This window comes from Elephantulus edwardii, unplaced genomic scaffold (assembly GCF_000299155.1).
Source record: "Elephantulus edwardii isolate Elephantulus edwardi_28Jun2011 unplaced genomic scaffold, EleEdw1.0 scaffold00019, whole genome shotgun sequence".
In the NCBI taxonomy this organism is placed as follows: Eukaryota; Metazoa; Chordata; class Mammalia; order Macroscelidea; family Macroscelididae; genus Elephantulus; species Elephantulus edwardii.
In genome coordinates this window covers 14,455,026-14,465,623 of record NW_006399769.1, presented here as the reverse complement: position 1 = coordinate 14,465,623, position 10,598 = coordinate 14,455,026, and the positions used below count along the sequence as shown (strand labels likewise).

At 35.9% G+C, this 10,598-nt stretch overlaps 1 protein-coding gene across 1 annotated transcript in view; it reads right to left on the bottom strand.

Annotated features, from left to right (window-relative positions):
• THUMPD2 (THUMP domain containing 2) overlaps positions 1 to 10,598 on the bottom strand; it is an 88,963-nt gene that overhangs the window by 63,860 nt on the left and 14,505 nt on the right. Inside the window, exons 2-5 of the mRNA XM_006882384.1 lie at positions 7,449 to 7,584; positions 3,602 to 3,990; positions 2,621 to 2,698; positions 522 to 574 (exon numbers count right to left, since the gene is read on the bottom strand). Of these exons, the coding sequence (XP_006882446.1) occupies positions 522 to 574; positions 2,621 to 2,698; positions 3,602 to 3,990; positions 7,449 to 7,584 (656 nt within the window). The remainder of the gene's footprint in view (positions 1 to 521; positions 575 to 2,620; positions 2,699 to 3,601; positions 3,991 to 7,448; positions 7,585 to 10,598) is intronic.

Genomic DNA, 10,598 nt, shown 5'->3' with positions numbered 1-10,598 from the left:
AGCGCAGGAGGGGAAGACCCTCTATGAGATGGATTGATTCGGTGACTGGGGTAATCGGGATGGGTGTGTCAGAGGCGGTGCGGTTGGCGCAGGATAAGCAGGGTTTAGGGCTCTGATGCATAGGGTCGCTATGAGTCGCAAATGACTCGACGGCACATAACAACAACAACAACAGCCTTTGTGCTGACAGTGGCATTCCATGGAAGCAGAAGTGGCATCCACTTCCTAAACAACATTCTTTGGGAAATCTATGAACTTTAGAGAAAGGCTTCAGTTCTATTGCTCATAGGGTTGCTTTGAGTTGTGCTCAACTAGGCGGCAATCATCAACAACTAGAAGTTAAATCTAATCATATCCACTAAGAAAGCCATGGAAATATTTCACTAGTCCAAGCAACAGACTAAAATCCTATACTTTTATCTCACTATTATATCAACAATTCATACTATAAATTATAACTATAAAGTTCTTAATGTCACACAATCTCTCTAGGAACAATCACAAAGAATACAAGTATTTACCTGAAAACAGGAATCCCAACTAGAGAATAAACGTCATTTAGATGTACAAAAACCTGTAAGAATGGAGTAAGAAAAAGCATTATAATTTGCAAATTTCAATTTTAAATCCATACATACCATAGTTAATTAAAAAAATATAAAGTTTTCTATGTCATATATGGGAAATAAAGTTTTGGTAGTCCCCTCTTTGGAGTAGACACAAATAAAATTTTCAGTATATTTTAGAGGAAAATTTCAAGGACAATGTAAGTAAACCACACAGAATAGCACTGTGAGGGGGAGCTCTGGTGGCCTAGTGGCAAGGAGCTGCAACTACAATCCCAGAGGCGCACGGTTTGAATCCACCAGATGCTCTGCCGAGGAAGGAGGGACAATTTCCTCCTGTACCAGTCAGATCTGATTTGACGGTACACTCACACAAAAAATAATAAAATAAAAATAATAATGATTAAAAAAAGAATAGTACTGTGAGAAACTTACAATCAACTTTCTTATCAGAAAGAATTACTGAACAGAAAGAATTTTATAACATTTGGGCTTGAGATTTGCTAAATCCTCCCAACTTCTAGCCCTTAATAAAATTCTATGGCACACAGTCTTCAAGTCTATCTATATACATACTCACAGAATAATAGAATCTTTTCTTCAAGCCATAGATAATGGGAGGAAGGACGGTCCCTATTTTTCTACAGTTTACAAGTAAATTTCATCCCTTATTTTCTTTTTTCTGTCAGTTAGATCATGTAAACAATTTAAATGCCTCAGCTGCCCAGGTTAAGTTTTACAGATAAGAATCTGTCTTAAACTGATGTAATCTGATGTGTTTTATGGAATATCCTACCAATGCTGTTTTGCTACCTGAACAAGTGTTAATCTAATTAGAGCTAGTCTAATTTTTTTTATTATTCATGTTAGCAAAATTTTTCACTGAGATCGTAATACTCTTCTATTCATAATTTACACTGAAGATCTAGCACACTTACTTTGTTTTTACATATTAAGTGTTAAGGCTTCTCTTGCTATAAAATTTCTTAGCACCTATGTTTCCCACTAATTTCACAGGATAAGATTTGACCTGATTCTTCTGACAATTTTTAGTCACAGATATGTAGATTATTTTAGTGATAACAACTTTTTATATTAATTATGTCTATCAATTATAGCTATTATCAATTGCACTGAATGACAATAAAAATTAAATTAGCTACATTAACTCACTTATGAACAAATCTATGAAAAAATTCTGAACAATTTTGAGAGAGATAGAGTTGGAGATATAGGGAAGAGGAAACCAAGACAGGATATGTGAATTAGAAAGGGAAAGACAAGAGGAAAATATCCTCACTCTCATAAGAATAAAATTAAAATTGAAACAGTACAAAATATCCTGATTTACTTGGTCTGCTATTAATCTACTTAAAGGTAGATAATAAGTAGTTGTATTAATTAATGGATCATAAAAATGACTAAATATTTGTCAAATTTATGAGATAATTTTTTTAAAGTAACAGAATACTTTTATAGCCAGCATTTTCTCATGTTTTTTACCTTGATGTCACTGTAAATGTAATATAAACTCATTTAAACAATCTAGAAAATAGAGAGAAAATAATCCATAATCTCACAAACCTAACAAAGCTATAGGTAACAACTTAGTGAATTTTGTGCAGGGCTTTCTTATCAAAGATCGTAGAATTACTATCATAGAGAAATCATTACAATCTCATAATAAATGTGACTGGTGGCCTAGTGGAAAGAGGCTTCTACTCTGCAGGAGAGGGATGAGCAATCTCTTCGATTTACTGCCTCTAAAAACCTGCTCGAGGCTCAGCTTTGGGTTGGTTCTGACTTGACAGCACACAATAACAACAAAAAATAATTTATGCCATAAAGTCCTATTTGAATAAATATTTTCACAGTGAAGATTATACAAAAATGCCTACAGTACTCTACTGTTAAAGAGAAATAAGACTTTGGAATCCATGTAGGTACGTTTTTTTAAAAACAATAAAATATAAAAGTACAATATGGGTTGACCCAGCTTTTAAATGATATGACAATATACTCTACATATAGGAAATAAAATAAGCATTCATTACCTCTAAATTTGGTTTCCTCAAATCTGCTTTCCATCCCAATTGTTTCATAAGAGCAACTCCAATTACCCTTTCTATCTCCTAGAAAAGCAGCAAGTAATATGTAAAAATGACAACGGTGAAATTGTAAAACTTGAAAATAAGCAAAATTTAATAAAACCTGTAAAGCCAAATCAGACTACTGGATGGTAATTTCGGGTTGCAATATTCCATTATTCTACTGAAGTGCAATATTCCACTGAAGGCAATAAGGCTTCTTCCTCCCCTCCCCCCATCCAAAATACATGTCTTAGCATTAGTACCTATGCATGTGTAAGCTCTATTATACTAAGTATAGGTATATGAAATAACAAGATCATGACCTGAGTTTTAAGAAACAGTTATAAGCAGAAAGAACTGTTTCAGTTATCAAAATCTTAAATGTTTAAAAATAACCAGACAGGTAGGTATTATACTTACTCTAGCTTTATAGTCTTTTAAAGGCTGGCTAAGTACATAAAGGACTTTTATGTACTTCATTGTGCTTTGTAAAATGCTAACAATAAAGGCATTCAAAGCAAACATTTTGTAGCTCTTCTCTCTCTTAGATTCTTGAGGCCCTGAGATATCTGTGCATTTGTCCCCATGACAATCACATATGCAGGATCTGATGCAGCACAGCTATTAAATAAATCTGAACAGAACTCTAAAAGCTCAGAATCATGACTTTAGGATTTCCAAATACCAAAGGCATCTCAACATTTAAGGAACTGCTTAGGCAAAAACTAAGTCATTCCATGCAATAGCATATTATTGCTCTTAAAACCTAAGATAAAGTTAAAAAGAAAAAAGCAAATTTTTTACAGATATCGAATAATATGAGATTAGGCCTTGTAACCAGTTTAGACCTAGCCAGCTCTTCTTTGAGATGTTAATATAATTTTAAATTAAAAAGGTAAGTACCTCTTTAAAGACATGGGAAACCACTTTGGGAGATGGTCATACCTGTGAAGTAAAGGCTTTTCCAACAGATCCACTGCAGCGACAGGACACTCGGAATGTCACAACATCATTATGATCAACAAGTGCTTTCTTGGCAGCATTCTGAAACTCATCTTGAAAATGTTCTCTTTTAGTGATAAGATCTTGGTCCAGTGTTTCTTCCAGATGGCTGTGTCTATTCTCATGTATGTCTTGCATTTGTTCTATTTTTAAACTCTTAGCAATGATAATGTCATTTTTTTCCACTTTTCTTTTTAATGGGTTAGAATTTTCTTGCATAAGTTTTCTATCTTTTGCATCAAGTTCAAGAAGACTTTTCCAAATTGAAAGGCCATTCAACCAAATTCCGGGATCATCATTTACCAAGCTTCTCATTTCACTGAAGAGTCTTCCTAAATAAATAACATCTCAGTTTATCCTACATTGAAGCTTTATAAACAGCCTACTACTGCATTCAGTCCCTCAAATGCAAATTTCCATTAACTTTATTTTTTTAAAAAAATAATTTTTATTAAATTGCTGTGAGAGTTACTCATTGCCATACTGGAAGAACCTCAACTGTGTTTCCAGGAGGACATTGCCCATCTTTCCACTGCAGAAGTACTAGTGGATTTCAACCACCAGAGCACTTGGTTGGCCTTTGGGTTAGCAGTGCAATTACACCCACAGAGTTCTTTAATTTAACATGAAATTTATCATTATTTTCCAGAATAAAGCTTGTTTTTATTATACATAAATATTTATATATAATCTCACACACACAGAATGTTTTCCTGTTGCTGCTGTTGTTGTTAAATGTCGTCAAGTCGTAAATGACTCATAGCAACCTTACAAACGAAAGACCTAAACCATTGTATAACTTTCATCGTTTCTCCAAGTTCATAGTTTCCAGAGGCAAGCTATTTTGGAAGTAGATGCCAAACCTGCTTTCAAGCTTCACCAAGCACTGTCTACCATGGGTAAGTAACCATTATCACATTTGATGCATCAGTGTCATAGTGTTTAGCATCACAGCATCCATGAGTTAGCTCTGTACAGCAAATGGACAGACCAGTCCTATACTACTTAGAAGAATGTTTAATTAAAACCAGGGCGGAGGGCCGCAGATTAAAATCACCCACCCTTGACTTGGTAGCATAACTTTCTGTCCACCATGCCCACAGAGCTCTATGTTGGTGGTGTTGTTATGTGCCATCAAGTCATAGATGACTCATAGCGACCCTATGAACAAAAGACCTAAAGACTTGTATAATTTTCATCATTTCTCCAAGTTCATAGTTTATGGAGGCAAGCTATTTTGGAAGTGGATGCCACTCCTGGTTCCAAGCATGATAAATTCCCTGGAATTACATGAAGTCAGGGGGACTGTGGTGGCGTAGTCCATCGAAACTTCATTGCTAACCCAAACTCCGTGAGTATCTGGTGGTTCAAATCTACCAGCAGGAGAAAGATGGGCCTTCTCTCTTCTTTCAGATTTACAACCTTAGAAACCTGATGGAGAGTTGTGGTGAATCAGAACGGATTCAATAGCATTGTGTTTGAGGTAAGTTGTTTTACCTAACACTCACTAGCAATTTCCACTGTAGTCAGAGTGACTCTGCATGTTCCTAATTCAGGGCTTTTGACTCACTGTTCCCTCTTGCCAGAACACTGTTCAGGAAACCAGTATAGCTCATTCACCTCCTTAATCTTCACTTGGGCCCTCCCTGAACACTCAATTCAAAACATATAACCCATCCCAATCAATGGAGAATCTTACATCCCTCTTCTATATTTCTTATTTTATTAATTCATGAGGTGACATACTACATTTTATATCTTACTGCTCATTTGTTGTCTGTCTGACTTCATACAGTCCATGAGGGCAGGGAAGTTTCTCTTTTGTTTTCACTCCTTTGTCTCCAGTGCTCTTACATTTTGGAGGCATTCAGTAATTATTTGTGGAATGAATGAAAGAAAAATTAATTGATATCTCTAGACTACACATATTTTAATACAAATATTTAAGAATTGGAAATATTTACATAAATAGTGTATTATTATACCAAATCATTCTAAGACTGGTAAAAAATTGAGGAAATTCCTATTTTTGTAACAATGATAACTTAAAATGCTACCGAATGTTAAAGTTTTCCTAAACTATAGGAATTCAAAATAAGAAAAGCTATGGAGTATGTTTAAAGTCTTAAAATTCCTTTATAAGGATCATATAATTAAAAAGATCCTTGTTCCTGCAATCTCAGAGATGCATGGTTTGAATCCACCAGATGCTTTGCTGGAGAAGAAGGAACAACCTTCTCTTGTAGCAGTCAGATCTGATTTGATGGTACACCCACACAAAATAATGAAATAAATTTTTTTTTAAAAAGTTCCTTGCTCAATGCTAATAAATATGAGCTAGAATGCAAATTGAAACAATGCTGATCTAGCTATAAAAATGAAACTTAAAAGCATTACAAACCTCATAACTTAGAAAAAGTAAGTTTAAAAGAATAAAGTGCAAACCACAAAGCTCAAAAGCAAAATAATCACATTTTAGCCTATTTAAGTGCAGATATCACAATATTGGCATATATCTTAAAATGAATTTTCATAAAGCAACATTTAAGACAGATACCCAATTCCTACTTCAGGGACTTCCCAGAATGATCAACTCAATATAATATTTTTTAATGAGCAAAGGTGGTCAAGATGATCCAAAAGTAATTACTGTGGTTCCCTAAAGATGAGGGGGATATAACAGGATATAATTCTATTCACCCCATAGTATCGTATGTGGGGACTTATAGACAATATTTTCCTGTGTTACCTTCATTTCTTGCCACCTCTTTCTTGAATTAATTTATAATAGTACAACTTTGTAAAATGGGCAAACTGAAATTTGAAGTAGCCTTCTCCTACAGAGTCTGACACTTTGGTCTTTTTATCAAGCATTTAAAATTACTTTAGCACAATGATTTCTAAAATTAGGGAGTGGAGAATCTACCTTTAAGGTCCTTTTATATCCAGCATTTTATAAATGCATTCAAAACATTTAATGTCCCAGAAATAAGAAATTTTACAGAGTAGCATTTTTTCCAATTATATCATTTATCACCTAAAGGCGACAGACAATTTTTATTCATTTATTAAAAGAAATGCATCTTGAGTTAGTACACGCCTATCCACCCATTTAAATAAAACCAACCATATATCATCTCTATTGCGGATGCCTAGGGAGCTCTGGTGGCCTAGTGGCAGGAAGCTGCACCACAATCCCAGAGGTTTGCGGTTCAAATCCACCAGATGCTCTTCTGGAGAAGGGGGCCAGTCTCCTCCTGTACCAGTCAGATCCAATTTGACGGTACACACACAAAAATAATAAAATAAATTTAAAAAAAAAAAGAAGATGCCTCATAATAATTCTTAAATTAAAAAAAACAACAACATGTGGCTAATAACAATGAAGACAGAGAGCAAATTGTCAAGATAAAAGACAGACTCTAAAGACTATAATTACGGAGCTCTGGTAGCCTAGTGGTAATGATTGTCAGCCTGTGCTGTCAAGCTGAACGCATGCAGTTTGAACTCACTAGCTGCTCCATGGGAGAAAGATGGGCAATATCCTCCTGTTAGATTTCCAGACTCTGAAAACTCACTGGCATGTCAGCTATAGGTCAGTTTCAAATCAATGGTACTCAACAACAAAGACTGCAATTAAGTGGTAATTAATACCAAGGAAATATAGTAAAAAGGACATAATTACTATTCCCACAGGTATAAATAAATCTTAAAAACAAGAAGTGGCAAAGTATTAATGTTAAACAGGAAATTGGAGAATAAGGCATGTGTAGGAAAGAAATAGGCATACCTTTATTTGCAGAAGAAACATTAAGTGGACACTGTTTTTTAATCAGCAAAAATAATCTTTCTGCCGATTTTAATTTCTTTAGTATATTCAAATCAGAAAAGGTGGTAAAAAAAACTTTTCCTGAAACATATTCAACCTAGAGATAGAAAGAAAAATACATTTTAATGTGATATAATATCTGAGTTAACTCTTATTTTCTAAAGGTCAAGGACTGCAGCCTTCCAATATGGATTGAAGCTCAACATCAAGAAAACAAAGATTCTCACTACTGGGCTGATTGGCAGTATCATGACAGATGGTGAAGAGATAGAGACTGTTAACAGCTTTAGTTTACTTGGCTCCACAATCAACATTCTTGGTACCAGCAGCAGAAAATTAAAAGACGAATTGCATTGGGAAAGTCGGCTGTGAAAAACCTCGCCAAAGTTCTAAAGAGTAACGATGTCCGTCTGGAGACTAAGGTACCCCGATGCAGGCCACAGTCTTTACAATCACTTTCTATGCATCAGAAAGCCGGACAATGACTAGGGATGATAGAAGGAGAATTAATGCCTTTGAGCTGTGGTGCCAGAGAAGAGTAATGAATACACTATGGACTGCTAGGAGAACAAACAAGTTCATCCTAGAGAGTGTGAGACCAGACTGCTCCTTGGAGTCAAGGATGCTGAAGCTTCGTCTGACATACTTTGGACATACTGCAAGGCAGGATCAGTCCTTGGAGAGGGACATCATGCGTGGGAGGGTGGAGGGATAGCACAAGAGAGGAAGACCATCAATGAGATTGACTTATTCAGTGACTGGGGTAATGGAAGTAGGCATATCAGAGACAGTAAGATTGGCACAGGATAGAGCAAGGTTTAGGGCTGTTGTAGGGTAACTATAAGTCACTGGTGACTCGATAGCACACAACAACACCAACAACATATTTAATCCTAGATAAACAATAACAGATTGTGCTACTTAGGAAGAATTTACTATTTGTCAGGCACTTAATTATTAAGCAATTCAAATACATCCTTCTTCATCCTTATAATGAAATTTTGAGTAATACATTGAGAAGAATAAGAATTTAAGAGTACTTATTTGTGCTCTTGTGAAAACTATACCTGGACCAAGAGACTGTTGTGTAAACAGAGCAAGGAAGCACTACATGATTTAAAGAAGGGAGTATGTCAAGGTTGTATTCTCTCTCCATACCTACTCAATTTGTACACTGAGCAAATTATTCAAGAAGTTGGACTCTATGAAGAATGTGACATCAATAGCCTTAATTATGCAGATATCACTACCTTGCTTGCTCAAAGTGAGGAGGACTTGAATCACTTGTTACAGAAGATCAAAGAATAGAGTCTTCAGTATGGATTGTACCTCAATGTCAAGAAACAAAAATTCTTACCACTAGACCAATAGGCAACATCATGATAGATGGAGAAAAGACTGAAACTGTCAACAACTTCATCTTACTTGGATCTACAATCAACGCCCATGGTACCAGCAGTCAGGAAATCAGGAGACATTGCACTGAGAAAGTGTGCAGTTAGGATTCTCTACAAATTATTAAAGAGTACTGATGTCAGTTTGAGGACTAAGGTGCATCTCATTCAGGCCATGGTCTTTCCAACTACTTGCTATGCATCTGAGAGCTGGACAATGAAATAAGGATGGCAGAAGAAGAAAACTGATGCCTTTGAGCTTTGGTGTTGGAGAAGAGTAGTATACTTTGGACATACAGCTAGGAGGGGCTATTCCTTGGAGAGGAATATGATGTATCAGGATGTACGAAGATGACACAGGATAGGACAGGGTTCAGATCTATTCTTCACAGGGTCACTATGGGTCATGCCTAACAACAACCAGTAAGCTGTTTCTAGAATCCCTGAGTGGTACAGTTAACCCAAATGTTGACTATCTGAGTCACTCAGAGATGCTTCAGAAGAAAGGTCTGGCAACTTAATTCTCCAAAATCAGAAACAAATTTTCTCAGATAGTTGTTGTTAGTTGCCATCAAGTCAAGTATGACTCACAGTAACCCTATGGAAAGTGGATCTGAACCCCATCCTAACCTGCGCCATCCTCACACTTCCTGACACACTACAGCTCATTGCAGCAGTCACTGCATTAGTCTACCAGTCAACACTGAGTTAGCCCCTCCAAGCAGCATGCCCAAAGTATGTGAGGCAAAGGTGCATCATCCCTGTCTCCAAAGAACACTCTTGCGGCAACCTCTCCAAGAAATACTTATTTGTTCTTTTGGCAGTCCATGGGATGTTCAGCGCTCCTCTCCAACAACACAACTCAAAGGCACAAATTCTTCTGTCATCTCTATACATTGTCCAGCTCTCGGATGCACAGCAAGTGGCTGGACAGACCATGGCTTGAATAAGATGCATCTTAGTTCATAAAATGACATAATTACTCCTCAATAATTTGGACAGGTCCCTAATTGCAGATTTTCCTACTGCAACATGTCTTCTGATTTCCTAAGTGCTTGCACCAAGGATGTTAATTGTGGATCCAAGTAAGATGAAGTTCTTGACAGTTTCAATTGCTTCTCCACCCACCATGATGTTTTCTATTGGTCCAGTCGTAAGAATCTTTGTTTTCTTGACACTGAGATCAGAAATATCATTTGATTCAGCAATCCCACTACTAGGTTTATGACCCAAAGAAATAAGAACTGCAACACAAACTGATAGATGTACTTCCATGTTTATTGCATCACTTTTTACAATATGAAAGAGAATCATCAACAGGTAGCTAAAGAAAATATAGGACAGTCACACAATGGAGTATTATGTATCACTAAAAAAGATTTTAAAACTTTGCAAAAACTGCACTACAAAAAAACCTGCACTACATAGATGGACATAGAACAAACTATGCTGGGTGACATAGTCAGTGACTAAAGGACAATTATATATAAGGTCACTACTGTAAAGAGTTAAAGAAAGGTTTATTCACAGAATCATTCTTGGATGGTTAATAGGGATGGGAATGGAAGGAGAAGGAAATACAAATTAATACATAAATTGGGTGACTGAAAAAGCATACAATAAGGGGTTGATATATACACACATACACACACACACACATATATATACTACACACACACACATATATATACTACACACACACACATTTCAGTAAAAA